Source organism: Myodes glareolus, chromosome 15 (genome assembly GCF_982192425.1).
Source record: "Myodes glareolus chromosome 15, mMyoGla1.1, whole genome shotgun sequence".
NCBI lineage: Eukaryota > Metazoa > Chordata > Mammalia > Rodentia > Cricetidae > Myodes > Myodes glareolus.
In genome coordinates, this window is record NC_142040.1 from 41,277,499 (window position 1) to 41,292,791 (window position 15,293).

Here is a 15,293-nt window from a genome sequence, read left to right on the forward strand (position 1 = left end):
TTATGTTTCCCCTTCAGGTCTCAACTGGTATCAATTCTCATTTATTATTTTTTTTCGGGTGATAATCACAGTAGCATTTTTTTAAGCTAATAGTAATCATTATACTAGGGAAGGAAACTTCTTTATGGTTGTTTTGTGGTGCCAGCCACTGAAAACAATGCTTTATACACACACATCTCCAGTCTCTTAGTTCTCGAGGCATTGCTGTGAGATCAATGCTTTCACTATCTTGACTTCAGAAATGAGGAGATCGAGACCCAGAAAGGCTACATGAGTTGAGTGGTTCCCTTTGTGTGGCAAACAGTGAGGAGAGCAGCAACGTGGGTATTTGAGACGTTTTACTCTCATTTCTAGGAAGAGGTTGAGTCTCCGTTTGGTAAGTTTATTTTTCAGGACTTCTCTTAGTGCCAACATTGTATATTTAAGTCAAATTACTGACTCACTGGGTATTGTTTTCTAGGCCTCTTGTCATACCATGTAACACACACACATACACACACACACACACATATGTATATATGCATATGTATATGTGTATATTTTAAATTACACTTGTTTGTGTGTTGATGCTCTCTTGCCAGGGAGTGCATGTATACAGTGGTAAGAGGGCCATTTCTCAGGGTCAGTTCTTCTCTTCCACCAAGCTGGTTCCAGGGATCAAACTCAGCCCATGAAGCTTGGCTGCAAGTTCCTGAAGCCTTGGGTCATCTCACTGCGGGTTGCCATGAGTTTTTATAAAATGACTTTGTATTTTATTTGCTCTCTTGGAGAATGGGTAGTTTTCTGCTGTATACCTTCCCTTCCTGAGATTTTTTTTTTTTAAGTTTTAAGCTTTCATTTGTCTTTTTTTTCAAGCGTACAGGAAATTTGCCAAAAATAATAGCACTAAAATTTCTATGGCTTTTACTGTGACTTGTCTGTTGGCAACAAACTCCCTTCATCTTTTTGTACTGTCTTCCAATATGCTAGATATGTAGACTATGATAAAACAGAGTTCTTTAAAAGCCCCTTAAAGATTACACATACATTTTGCTCTTCCCCAAGTACTTCTATCTTTTATGACTGTCTTTTACATAGTTGAAATACAGTAATCAGTTTTAGCATACTTAGCATGGATACAGAACTTTTCATGGAAGACTATTCTGAGTCTGTGCCCTGTAGCATTTCTCTCTTAGGTCCAGTACAGTCTTGCAGGTGTCCTTTAGTTATCTTGTTGGAGAATGATTTCAATTAGCACAGATTTAATCTTTCAGGAACCATATTCCATATAGTCCACAAAAATCTAAATTTGAGTGACATTTGACAAGAGGTGGACTTTTGACTGATTTTTTTCTTTTATATTTTGCAATTCTGAAAGATTAGGATGTATGTCAAACCAATATTAAAATCATTTTCTAGCAACTGTTTCTCTTAATAGTGTTATTAGTAGATGAAGTTTAAGTTCCATAGTTTCAAGTCATAGTTGAAATTCCAAAAATATAATAATATTAATCTTTAAAAAGAGATGTCTAGAGATGGGCATGTAACTCAGGGGTGGAGTGCTCATTCACAGAGTTCTTTTCTTCCTCTTTTTTCTCTGTGGGTAGGGAGTGCTAATGAAGCTAATGAAAGAATAGTGGGAGGTATGCCGCTCTGAGAAAAAACTTGAGGTACGGGTATCTGAAAGAGGCACAGTTGATACTGACAACTCTAGAACACAATTTTATATACATAACCTGGATGCTGTTTAAAAGGCAAGTAGTCCGATTTACCAGTCTCGCTCGCAGAGAGGTACACCATGCCTGTTAAGTGTGATGTTTTTACCTGATTGCCAATGCAGCTTTAAAGGTGTGTAGCATCCCAGGGTGAAGCCACAAACCTACCTCAGGAAGGGCCATGAAACTGTATCTGGCCAGTCCTCTTTAGAAACTTTCCCTAGTGGAAGCCAGGAGCTTGTCTGCCCTGGAGGATTTAAGAGCCTCTCCTTCTTATGGTTAATAGCATCGGTTAGATTTCTGCACCTATTTCCCCTTTTCCTGGGAATCTGGGAGACAAATTCTCTGGGCTCCTTGTTCCAACCTAATTTCTTCTTAGGTGACTAGTTGAGAGTCAATGGTCTCTGATGGTAATTTTTAGTAATCACTCATAAAGAGAAAGGGATAAACGTTAGCAACTAGGATCTAGGTATTTGAAAGAGTGTTCTCGTTCAGCACTGGGAATATTGGTTGCTTTTGGCTCTTCCCTCCTAGTTTTGTTCACTTCTTTCCAGCTGACACTCTCTGACGTTTTAAACATGCTTAGGTTTGGAATCTGAGGCACACAAGGAGCTAGAAGCCTGTGGTCACGATTTACGTATTCCTGTGTATTACAGAGACCATTGTGTCTGCCCTCAAATATTGTTCTGAGGCTCTTCCATGTAGTGACAGGTTTTCTCCTACCTGGTTATCATTCACTGTGGATCACAGACATCATGGTGGAAATCATCTCCACTCTCATCTTACCAGTATTCCATTACTAACCTGCCCATTTCAGTACTTGTAACTGAAGTTTTGACTGTGCTTGTCAAGTGTGTATCAGTCTGTTTCTACTCTTCCTTGTGATGCACAGCATTGGCATTTTTATCTTAAAAACAATTTTTGTGCATGTCTGTGTGTCTGAGTGTGCACACATGCATGCAGGTGTTCACTGAGGCCATAAAGACCATCAGATCCCCTGGAGCTAGAGTAATAGGCAGCTGTGTGCTGGGAATTGTATCCGGGTCCTCTGGAAGAACAGCAAGTGCTTTTAACTACTGAGGAAATTCTCTAGCCAGTGTTCCTCTTAAACACTAGAAAACATGCTTTACTTAGATGAGTTCAGTGGGCTACAGTGGGCTGATGGCTGTGACAAGACAGCTAGGACTAGCAATGAGAAGGTGTTCATAGGGATACACACAGTATATATAGTTTACACATACTGTACATGTAGTAGAGTAAACATAGTATAGATGTACTTCAGGGAAGAAGTCACATCTGCAGTGGCTGTTGACACATGCCTGTCCTGTAAAAGTGTTGGATCTCTGATGCTCTTAATTTTAAAACTCCACCTTTATCTCTCTCTCTATATATATGGCTGGAGAGATGGCTCAGCAGTTAAGAGCACTTACTACTCTATCAGAACACTAGGGTTTTGTTCACAGCATTCACAAGGCAGCTCACAACTGTCTGTAACTTCAGGCAGAATTAAACCCACGCAAATAAGGTAACTGTAAAAACTGATTTATGTATGTTTCCTTCTTGTGTGTATGTCATGGACATGCCTGGTGATAGATTCTATAGAACTGAAGTTAGTAGACGATTGTAAGACATGTAGGGTTTGGGAACCAACCCTGGCTCATCTGTAAGTGCTCTTAACTGTGGAGTCATCTCTCTAACCCCAATTTGTAACTTAGATTTTTTTTTTTTTTTACTTTTTAAAAAGGTGTGTGTGCGCACACACACATTAGTGTAGGTGTCCTCGGAGGCCAGAAGAGGGCACCAGATTCTTTGGAGCTACAGGAAACCAGCTTAGGTCCTTTGGAAGTGGATGGACTACACACTCTTAACCTCTGAGCCACCTTTTCAGCTCTAGGTGATTTGTATTTTACCCACTTTACAGCAGCTACTGCTCTTGGCACTTGATCAGTGGTCACTATATCCCTATATCATGTGCATTTTTTTTTTATTCAAAAGCCAAAATAAGTTACTTTTCATTGACAGGAACTGACACCATTGGCTTTTTAATTTTTTTTTATTTTTTCACTCATCTTTTATTTACAAATACACATTATAACTTTTATATACATTGCACATTTACATGGTAGAAAAGTACAAAACTATATATTTAAATGAATTTATATTTAACTTGCCATGTTTGAAAATATAAAATTGCATCAGAAAAAAGTATTATGAAAAGCAAGAAACTTGAACTGATAAAGCTTTGATGGAACTTTTAGTGACACATTGGTTGAAAAAGAACTAATTGGGAAGGTACAGCCGACTACCTCAAAGGAAACAGTGAATGACAGGTTGGAAGGGTAACGATCACCTTCCTTTCGTCTCCTGACACCCCACGTCACTATGTCTTTGGATCTGCAACATCATAAAAGTACATTTCTCGACTCTTAAAGCCTCTCATCCTTTCTCACAATGTTTTCACCAGAACAAGGGCCCGGAAACAGACGTTCCTTCCGAGACGCATATCCTCTGTACCTTGTATCTGAGGCAGAGTTACGATGCCTTTTGGTCAGTCAAGATTCCTTGTAAACAGAACCCGAAGGATCAGGTATGTACAGAGTAGGCAGCTGAGAATCCAATAAATAAACATGACAGAAACTGACATGCAAATTTGTTAAGAGGTGGAAAAGAATCTAACAGCAGTGAAATGAAGGGAGACAGATGAGTGAGTGGGTCAAAGGAATGGACTTCAATGGTTTACGGGGGGGGGGGGACGGCTTTACTTTACAAGCAAGAGACCTCACAATAAATAACAACTGCTCTTCCTTTCACGAATAAATTTCTTCAAAAACAAGGTGTACAGTCAACCAGACATTTTATGTATAAATTATAAAACATGACACAGTATAAATAAACGTCTACAAGTCTCAACTATAGGCCTCATCCAGTAGACCACAAAATAACAATCTCTCCATGCCCAGTGAGTAACAATGTGGCCTGGGAGAGAGCGTTAGGACAAAGGCCCTTTCATGTATAGTTTTCCCCCCAAATAAATAAGCATACACTTATTTACATTATGGACAATATAGTTTTTCTTTTTCTTATTTTCTTGTCTATCTTTTTTTTTTTTTCCTTTTTTTTCCTTGCTCTTGTTGTGTTCTGTTTTGCCCAAAGGCTATGTCAACACTGAACACTGGAGGAGCGTTTACCACTCTAGAATGGAAGAGATAGGAAAGCTGTAGTCCTGGTCTTCCTCCTCCTCCTCTTCCTCCGTATCTTCCGAGATGGCTAGATGGGGGAATACAGGGGGAGCTGTTGTTTAAACACGGATAACAACAGCGCAGAAGCAGCTCAGTGTACGTTTTCAAAGCCCTCTGATACAGCCGCATTACAGCGTTGCATTTTTACACGACTTGCAGTGTGATGCTTTTTTTTGTTGGCATCTGCAGTTACGCAATAAGTTTACTTAAACACACACAAACAAACCACCATAATCTATGAAGTCAAAATTGCAGAAAGTTCTGGAGAATCAATGGCTCAGGTTTTACAGGCAGATTCCTGAAATCAGATAAAAAGCGCTCTTGTGTTCTAGGTTTAACTGCTTTTCTCCTTAATTCAGAGTTAGTAGCTGCAGCGGCGATAAGCCGCAGCCCAGGTGTGATAATACAAAGCTGTCTTTGAAAAAAAAAAAAACCCACAAACTTTTGAAGCAGTTAGTTTAGATTCCAGTGTTAATGAGGCAACAGCAAAGCAAAATACTAGGAGGGAAGAAGGAGCATCAAACAGCTGGAGAGCGGTTTTCGGAGGCCACCCAATGGGAGGCCATCAGGTCGATCCTAAAAAGCCAGGAAACACTGCAGAAAACTGGGCTGAGGATCAACAAATTGCTGGTGATTTAGCAGCTACCTAGCTTTACCAGAAACAGGTTTACACAGCAAGGTCTGTGTCCATTCCCCAGGGTTGCCTGGAAATGCCTTAAAATGGCAGCAAGGTTAGAAATCACACTTACAGTTGCAAGATCCGGTGTGCTTCACCTCAAGCAACACGCCAGAGGAGCAGGCGGCTTCTTTCATGGCACACTCGCTGGCGTACGTGGCATTGTCACTGGCGCAGACTGGCTCATCCGACTTACTCTCAGGGCAGAGCTCATCACAGAGAGAGCAGCGGCCTCGGCCAACCTTGAAATCCCACAGGCATTTTTTCCCACTGCCACACTGGATGTCTTCACAGGACTTTGCTTCTAGGATATAATACACCTGTGATGAGCAAACTGAAGGGTCTCATTTCCTCCCTTTTCCCCTTTCCTCCATTCCCTACTCAGAGATGCCCATATTATACATATTATCACTTACTAAAGGGGGTAATGAAGGTGTTCTATTACAATCATGCACACACACACACACACACACACACACAGACACACAGACACACCGTGGTTTCTCACATCTTATAGAACTGCATTAAATACCATATTCTTTGGAACAGAATTTCACAATACCCTTGAGTTAAATATGCATCTGATTATTTTCTATAAGTGGGATTAAAAAAAATCAGATTCCATCAATTACTGGAATCTGATAGCAGGTTTTAGGAACTGTTAAGTAATTATTTTTCGCTTCCAGCAAGTCTGGCACTTTAAAAAAATGTGTAAAATTGTGTGAGCTCTAAGTTTTCTGAGATAGAAAACTGTTTTCTGCTTCTAGTTGGTGGCGTCAACGCCTCTAGCAGACAAAGGTGCCTGAGGAGAAATGTTTTGGCTAAACAGTTTTCACCCAAACTGAGGACTTGGATTTACTCATTGAAGGGCCCCACACAATTACAACAGATTTTTTTTTCCACTCCCGTCTTTTTTCTTTCTTCAATCCAGAATACCTACTGATACATTTTCCCTCATAGGCTAATCCAATCGATCTGCCCAGCAAACAGGTGGCCTTTCTCAGGTGGCAGGCACTGGAGTAAGTCACTCCATCATTCCCACACAGGTACTGCTCAGAGGAGGAGGGCTCTGGGCAAATCCGATTACAGGTCACACAGTAGGCATTGTTGGTCTGGTCTACCACACAGGTGGAGCTGCCTGGACAGAAAACATCCCGGCAAGTCTCTGGAAAAAAAATAAAAAGAGGGAGACATTTCAGTAGGCCCTTCTGGTCCTTAGGGAGTAAACGCTTGATATTCTGAAGGAAATCATTAAAGCAAAGCATCCAGATTTTAACAGGCATTTGGGGAGCCCGGCTGTTTTCCAGAGGATCTGTGACTCCAGGCTGGCTCCTTCATTACCCTTTTGGAATCAGAAAGGAGCCCCCTTATTTGGCATTACTATTCTGATTCCCGGGCTCTTTATGGAGGCTGTACTATCCCCCTTGGGTCTTCAAGGGTCTAGGAATGTATAAGATACTGAAGGGTGGGACCTACTTTTACATTTGCCCTGATATTGAACTTCCAGTTCCGGCTGCTCTTTACATCTGGCCTTGAGGAGTGCACATTCGTTGCGGTACGTTTTCCCATCCAGCCCACACACTGGACCCTTCCAGGTGATGTTGGAACAGTCCGGGGCACAGACGCAGCGGGGTTTATTCTTCTTGTTCATGCGGCATTTTTTCCCGGGGCCGCAGTCCACATTCTCACACGTTTCTAGGAGTTGGAAAGAGGGAGGGATTCAAACCAAGGCCAGGCAGTTGGCCGGTCAGACGGGGGTGGGGTGGGGTGGTGGTCTCAAATGCCTTGCGCAATCATGCATCAGAGATGGAGGGCCCCAGGCTGTCTACTGGAAGACTGGAAGGGATGGGGGTTGGGGATCTCAGGCCATGTCCTGTATCCAAATTCTCTCAAAGACCACACTGGTTGGCAGCTTTCACTACACTACCACACTCAGCTAAGAAGCCTGGGGACCAACCTCTTCCGACCTTGTTTTGCCTGCAGCGCGAGCTGGATTCCACCTAGCTAACTTCACCGGGGGAAACAGGGAGAAACCGAACAAAATTCTGCCAGTCCTCAGCCCCAGTCAGGCAGTGGGAACACTGAGGGCAAGACGCCCTCTACTGAGGGCCTGCCGCCTAGGGAAGAGGAGGCCCACCTTTACAGGGGATGCAGTTGGGGGCGCCCCCGTTGAAGATCATCCACTTAAAGAGAGTATTGTCGTTCACATCCTCCTCGGTCCACGAGGTGCTCAGACGGCCGGTACTGCAGCACTCTTCTTTGCTCAGTTCTGTCTTATACAGGACCTGGCAGCGGCCGTTCTTTGCTTGGCGGAGCCAGCAATTCCCAGCTGTGAAGAGACAGGGATCAGGAGGTGACTGAGTGAGCAGCGGGGTAGGGGGCGGAAGGCTGCTGGAGCCCGGCAAAGAGGCCTTGGTGGGGGACCAACCGATCGATGAGGGGAGGGGGGAGGGGAGAGAGAGAGAGAGAGAGAGAGAGAGAGAGAGAGAGAGAGAGAGAGAGAGAGAGAGAGAGAGATCTCCAAAGGGAGGGAGGGGAAAGACCCATCACCGAGGTGGGAGGTGGGTTAGAGCCGCCGCCGCAGCGCGCTAGCCATATCAATGTCGGTTACCAGTGACCCAGACACAACACGTGCAGCTTGCATTGACTTTTACTAGACTGTTTACTTTTATTCGTCCCATTTCATAACCTGCAGCGACTGGAAGAACAGATTAAAGAACCTGACAAAAACAGGATGCGACGGATGTTTTTACATGTTGGTTTCATGTAGGCGGTAAGAGAATTATTTGTGACAGGGGTTAAGAAAGTAGGGAGAGGAGACGTGGAAGGGAGGGAAGGGAGGGAGCGAGGGAGGGGGTAAGGAGAATGAATATGAATTTTTCAGAAACAGATCAAGCAAAAGACACTTGTGAAAAAATGAAAGCAAAAAAGCAGCCGGGCCCAGCCTGGATCTGCCCTGTGCGGCCTCGAGGCGCAGCCCGCCCGACGGGCCCGTTTTGCAATCGGCCAGCCCGGAGCACGCCCGCAGCCACCACGATCTTTCGAAATCTCCGAGGGCTGCTTTCCCTGGCGCCCACGTCCGGGCACTCAGGCAGCGCCCCTATCAGAAAGGCGGGCTGCCCAGCCTAGTGTCGGGCAGACGGCTAGGGCCAGTGCCCGGGAGGGCAGCTTACAACACACAAAACCTTACCGCTCTAACAGGCAAAGCAGCAGTGCTGGGGGGAGGGAAGGTGTCCACCGGGTCACATATACCTACCTCATGTCTACCAAGAACTCTTTGCTAATAGTTTCCTCCCCTAACCCTTTCTATGGGTTCGGACTTTGGACAAGAAGACTTCTCACGAATCACCGAAGTGACTCGAGCAACTGGGGCGCAAGCTGCCCGATCACCACTATTTAAAAAAAAAAAAATCCTGCCCGGAGACTAACTGTAATAAAACAAATTCATTTTTAGAATTTTAGAAGCCAAACTTCAAGAAATGTGCTCTTTAATCCACGTCAGAATTTAAATCGCCCGTGGACTGCTTCTCGTTCCACAGAAAGTTAACAGGACGAACCAGGCAAAGTGGAGAAAACGGCAAAGTCCTTAAACCACTTCGGGGCTAATAACTTGACTTGTCCCTTTTCTTCTCCTTTTTCGCGGGGCTTAGGGAGAGGGGTGGAAGGAGCATCCACCAACACTACCTCCCTTTAAAAATCTCAGTACCCACATTTCCAAGTTTGGGCAAAGTTTCTGAAACCACGTCCCCCAGCCACCCAAGAAAATTCGGTATCTCCCATCCCCCACCCAAGTCATTTAAAAAAAAAAGTCACCAAAAGATATGGAAGGAAGGTAGGCTAGATTGCTAGGAAGTCGACTGTAATCTCCAGGCGACGGATGCTAGCCCTTCTCCTGAGCCAACCAGGAGACATAGCATCTAAAGTCATTATGACCAGAACTTGGAGCATCTACCCCTAACTAGTGAGATTCCAGCTCACCCACTCAGGCCCTTTCCTTTTGGAGGATAACCCGGCTCTAAACTCTGTTCTCTACCCTCAAGTGTCACTGCTTCAGTCCTTTCCCCCTACTCCCGGAGTAGCCGAGTGATTCCAGCGTCTTCCGAGAGCAGCGTCGGTCAGAACAGACCAAGTCGAGACGACAGAAAAGTAGAACCCCTGCCCCAGCCGAGCCTCCGGGCGCATCCCCCTCCACTCACCCTGGGCGCTGCGGTCCTCCATGAACTGGCAGAGTAGCAGCAGCAGGAGGCAGAGCCCGCCGGGCTGGTGCCTGGCGCAGACCATCCTGGGGCAGGCGCAGGGCGAGGAGCGCGGCGGCGGGTGGCTTGGGCGAGCGGCGCGCGTCGCAGAGGCGAGCGGCGGAGGGCGCAGCGATCCTGGCGCAGCCCCGCGCTCGCCACCGGCCGCCCGCGCGATTCAATGGACGTCAGAAGCCGGGCGCAGCCGCGCTTTAAATCTAGACGGGGGTCTTAAGGTTTGAGGTGGGCGGTCTCCCAGTGTGTGGGGCTGTGGGAGGGCGGCCGCGACCGAGGGTGTGCCGACTCTTTGGGGGTGGGGAGCTTTTAAAAGTTCAGTGTGAATCAGGTGACATTTCCCACCTTCTGGAAACCCTTCCCAATTATCTGTCGGAGGTGCCCGAAATCAAAGAGGCAGGAGGGGAATCGCGGAGTTCTTATTTGCGTAGAAGCGGGAGGGGTAGTGACGGGGAGGGGGGGGCTGGGGGCGACGCTTCGGGGGTGGAGAACACCCACCAGTCCTGCACGCCGCCGCTCAGAGCCGGCGCGCCCGGGGTGGCGTGCGAGTATGTGTGTGCGCGCGTGTGTGCGTGTGCGCGTGTGAGTGAGGAGGGCGCTGGAGGAGGCGCCCAGCGGAGCGAGGGGGGACCCCGGGAGTTGGTTCCCGGCACCTTTGCTCCAGGGCTCCAGAGAGACTTCTTCAAATGCCGCAGGATCCCGGAGCTGCTGAAATGCCCCGGGGAACAGTTTCAGGATCCTCCCCGAGGAGCCTTGGCGCGGGGTCCCGGCGACGTTTTGTGTCCCGGGGTCTCTTGCGTGTCTTACTTTGCGGCCACCGTGCCCGTTCCCCCACCCCCAGCCACCAAGTCCCCCCAGTTTGGAGTGGTTGCTAAGGACCCCGACCCCGGACACCTTCCATCCAGGCGGAGGGCTGCGGAGACGCGGCCCTGGCTCTCCACAAGTCAGAGGCAAACAAAAATGTTTAACACCTCGGAGCCGGCCGCCCCCCGGCAGTCTCGCCCTCTCCCTTTCTTTTCTCCCCTTTCACTTCGCCGCGTCTGGAGTCGCAGCCCCGAGCGGGGGCGCCGACGTAGGCGGTCTGCCCCCCTCCCCCCCCCGCTCCGAGACGCCCCAGTTTCTGTCCCGAGTCTCAGTCTCTCTCTCTCTCTCTCTCTCTCTCTCTCTCTCTCTCTCTCTCTCTCATATTTAAAAAAAAAAGATTGCACCGTGATAATGAACTTCTGCAGCTTCAGTTTATTGAGTGCAATGCCTGGCATTCTTCGCCGAAAGTTGGCGGGTCTTCTCATTTATAACATTTTCTGGCACCGCTGAATGAAACTGAGGAGGCGATATTTCCTTTTATATAAAACGATTACTTCACGGAAAATGCTATATTGTTTATTTCAAAGCTGCCTTTTTAATTCCTATTCTTTTCGCTTCTGAAGCCCGAACGACAACAAACAGGCGAACTATGCAGACAAAAATTCTTGGACATTCCCAGGTCATTGGGATTTGTTCTACGGATTTCAAATTCGCCCTTCTTCTCTACCCCCGCCCTACACTCCCCCCCCCCCTCCTCCGACCCTCCTCAGGTCCTCCTCTCATCCTCCCACCCCCATCTTCCATCACCCTCCTCCCACCCCCTCCACAACTGCAAATAACTCAGTGATAACAGATTTTTTTCCACCAACTGCAGGAGATAGTGCTAATCTTTTAATAAAAGATCCCATTACAATGGGATCTGTCTGGACAGACTATAATAGATCCCGAAATACAGCCGTGCTAATATTAGAAGACAGTTGTTTGGGTGCCTCTCAGACGGGCCCAAGCCCCCCTTTGAAAGTGGGCATGAATCACAAAGCCCCGCGGCCGCCGCACCTGCACCGCGCGCATTCGGTGCAGCAGGCTGGTAAAAACGAGTGACCTCGCCGCCGCTTTTCGCTTTATAATTACAGTCATGAGGACGAGAGGAGAGGGGAGGGGAGTGGGTGGCCCGGGCTTTTTGCTCACTTTAGACGGCTCTGGGGCTCCACATCCTTCTTAACCTTTCCAGATTCATTTTGTCTGTTTCTGTCTGTCTGACTGTTTGTCTGTCTCTTTCCTCTTCTGGCCTTTTCTCCCTCCTCCCACTTCCCTCTTCTCTCTTTCCCAGCCCTTCCCGGCTTCTGTCTCCCCTCCCTCTCCCCGGACTCTGCCCATACTCTCCCTCCCCTTTCCTCGCCTCCTTTTCTCTTTCCTCCAACGCATTAATGTGGAGTTGTTTAGTGCCCTCTAATGGTAGGCGACATTAACAATTAATAGCAAACTGTCCCCTTTGCAGGAGCCGCCACTTAATGGCAGAATTTCAAAGTTGAATTATTCCTTCTTTTCTCAAAGATGCTTATAATGTGATACGCTAGACGGAAAGTTTGTTTCCCCCCTGCAAATGCCCCCACCCCTATTCCAGAGAAATCCTACCCAAAGGAAATCTAACAATTACTGTAACTTGTCCCCTCTCCATCCCATACATTTTTTTTTTTTCTGCCAGCAAAAGACCCAGTTTCTGTTTTAGCTAGATTTTTATCAAAGTGTATATCTGGTGTTGGAAAATAAGTTACACACTCTAAATGCAGAGATCTTAGGTGGTAGAGGACTGAATCTTATGGCTACCAACGGGCACTAAAAATGTCTTTAATATTGAAACATAACTACAGACTTTTATATTTGTTTCCAGTTTAAACATATCTTTTGGTTTTGAGTCATCAGTCAACCTTTGTATGTTGAGGGGACTTCCTCAAACTTTCTAATATTGTGACCTTGTAAGATGTTCAAATTATACTTCTGCCCACTTGTAGATGATTTTATAAAAAGATTATTATTTTTAAATAATGTTGCCTGTACACCTGTGAGTGCAGATGTCCAAGGAGTCCAGAAGATGGACCACAATGGGTGCTGGGCACTGAACTCAGGTAATCTCTGAGAGCTGTATGAGTACTGAACCTTCTGAACCCCTGAGTCATCTCTTTAGAGTCCTAGATGAGGTCAGTTTGTCTAGATGAATACAGGACTGTTGTGTAACAGTGATGGAAACATTCCATCCCAAAGGAAGCTCCTTATGCTCAAGGCAACCAACTCAAAATAGCTTCAGGAAGTCCCTGAAACCGACCAGGTTTACTAGGCCCCTCCCTGCCGGAACTACAAAGAAGACTGAAGACTCTGAGATCAGAACAACTGCCTGGGAGATGCCGAAATGCCTAGAAGAGGTTTAGACCATAGTCACTTGAAAAGGACACTCTCTAACCTGTCAGTGTCTTCCAGGTTTCCCCGTTTCTGTGAATTTTTGTGAATGGGCAGTGGTGATGCCTCTGTCTTTGTGTTCCTCACCCACACTCCTCTAAGTAACCCCAATAAAGCTCATGGATTCACCAGGTTGGACTTTGGTGCCACCTCTCCTGTGTTCTGTCACGGGATCCCTAACTGGAGTGAGTAGAGACGTGTGCTGCATCTCCCCATGGAAAGTTTTGTCACACGACAAGGACCACATTTTAATTTAGTTCATTTCCTCAGCAGTTTTTGGAAATATTGCTTTAAGGATTATAATCTCTCCTATAAAATATTAATCAGCAAAAGCACTGATGAACCTTGCATGCACTTATTAGAATTAACTATTCATTTATGTAAACACACAATCTGATATAAAAGGATCACACAAGTATCTAGGAATGTTACATTTTTGGAGGGTGATATTGTTTATCAAGCTAAATGGAAATTAAAAAACAAACCATATGAGGGAGTTAAAAGCATATTTATCTGGATAAAAGTATTTGGTTTATTCACAAAAATTAAGTAAATACACACACACACACACACACACAAATATGTGTGCCATAAAAGCTACTTAAATTAATTTAATCCAAGACATAACCACATTCCAAAATGAACTGGAAAAAGCAAGTTTTCTTTGTTTGCCTTTTTAGACAGGGCCTCATGTAACCTGGGTTGGCCTCAAACTTGCTACTGTAGCTGAGGATGACCTTGAACTCCTGTCTCCACCTTCTCAGTGCTAGGATGACAGGTGTGTGCCACCATTTCTATTTTTCTTTTTCTTCTTGTTATTTCGAATACCCCGGTCACCCACTTTCCTAACTGGGCTGCCCTGATGAGTCATTTTGGCATTGTGTAATTGTCTGGCTCAGCCAATACAGATACAGTAGTTCTCCTTCTCAAAAATGCCACCCCTCCATACGTTTCCCTTGTGGCCAGAAGACCTAGTACAAGATTACTTCTAGTCCCAGAGAGGGTGGCCTTGCAGGTCAGGGTTGAGGTCACTGGCAAACATACTGTGGAAAACACAAGCTCCCATTGCTTTTGGTCTTGTGAATAAGCAGCTTCAGTGTTTGCGTAGCGGTACAAACCCATCCTGTTTTTCAGCTGCACCTTGGATAGTATTGATCTGTTTGGGAGAATGTCTGCTCCGAATTTGCCCAGGTTGGTCACCAGGACTCTTGTCATTCCCGGTTGTTTTCTGACCATATCGGAGGAAATGAGTCTCATGTCAATACCAGTTCTGTCTGGGCTTTCTGTGGGCATTCTCAAGAGATCCGTCCAGTTTCTGTGGTGTGATGTGGCACCACACACCTGTTCAGTGACATCACAGAGAACAGCTGCAGCTTCTTTACTGTTTTGTCTTTTATAAATGTTAAATATTGGCTTGGTTGATATCTAAATGTCAAAGGCACGTTTTAAAATAAAAAAAAAAAGCCATCTCTCAGTTCTGTTGTACGCCTTCAAGTTTGACTTATTTTTTTCCTTTCTGCTTTGCCAAAAGTAAATGTAAATTATGAGAAACACAATAGGACCAATTTGTGACTGAAATTCTGGGCACCACACAGAAAAGACTACTGTTCTCTGATTTTTTTTTTCCAACTTCAAAAGCTATCTTCCTTCTGAAGTTTATAAATTTAAAATATTAGTGTTTAACAAATGATTTAAACCAGCTCCTAAGACAGCTGTTAAACTCATAGCGGAATGACTTGCTTTATTTCAGTCCCTAAAAAACAGCATAGAAGGAGAGAGATGAGATCGCATGTAGAGAATTTGGAAGCCATAACCTGGCAGATTTACTTTTATGTTTTAAAAGTCAAACTTTTTTTTTTTGAATCAGATTTTGTCCTTCTAAGTATAAAAACAGTTGGTGTATCGGTAGTTCTTGAAACGGTGCAATTTCGTAGACTAGAATGAATATCTGAGTGGGTGGGGTGGAGCAGTAGGTCTACATTGGCGGAATTATTGTAATCCTAATATGTTAAAGAATGTGATCCCACTCAGGCAGTATTTATTTATACAGAATATTCAAACCACAAAGTGATCAGGTTTAAAAAATTATTATAAAATATGTTTTTAAATATATTGCTAAGGCAATGATTGGTTGTCTTATATTGTCCCAATCAACCACAGTCTACTCTTTCTTTTG

The 15,293-nt window shown here is 45.3% G+C and overlaps 1 protein-coding gene across 3 annotated transcripts; it reads right to left on the reverse strand.

The window, feature by feature from the left end:
* Positions 1-3,728: 3,728 nt before the first annotated feature.
* On the reverse strand, positions 3,729-10,253 carry Fst (follistatin). Of its 3 annotated transcripts, none has more exons than XM_048443052.3 (6): positions 9,806-10,253; positions 7,747-7,938; positions 7,086-7,304; positions 6,550-6,774; positions 5,683-5,910; positions 3,729-4,961 (listed from the first exon to the last, which is right to left on the reverse strand). In XM_048443052.3, the coding sequence occupies exons 1-6, from the start codon at positions 9,888-9,890 to the stop codon at positions 4,879-4,881; spliced, it is 1,032 nt and encodes a 343-aa protein (XP_048299009.1). In that variant the 5' UTR covers positions 9,891-10,253; the 3' UTR covers positions 3,729-4,878. The 3 variants fall into 3 exon arrangements, with proteins under 3 accessions (XP_048299009.1, XP_048299008.1, XP_085532830.1); XM_048443051.3 differs by having other exon boundaries at positions 5,683-5,913; positions 9,806-10,250; XM_085676704.2 differs by lacking the exon at positions 3,729-4,961 and adding an exon at positions 4,968-5,231 and having other exon boundaries at positions 5,683-5,913; positions 9,806-10,252.
* Positions 10,254-15,293: the final 5,040 nt, after the last annotated feature.

Bases quoted from the DNA above. Each gene is read 5' to 3' on its own strand.
- Fst (XM_048443051.3), bottom strand. From the start codon at position 9,890: ATGGTCTGCGCCAGGCACCAGCCCGGCGGGCTCTGCCTCCTGCTGCTG. The intron at 7,939-9,805 runs GTGAGTGGAGGG...GTCTCTTCACAG, and splicing joins GGAGGACCGCAGCGCCCAGG to CTGGGAATTGCTGGCTCCGC. The intron at 4,962-5,682 runs GTAAGTGTGATT...TCCCCCATCTAG, and splicing joins GCACACCGGATCTTGCAACT to CCATCTCGGAAGATACGGAG.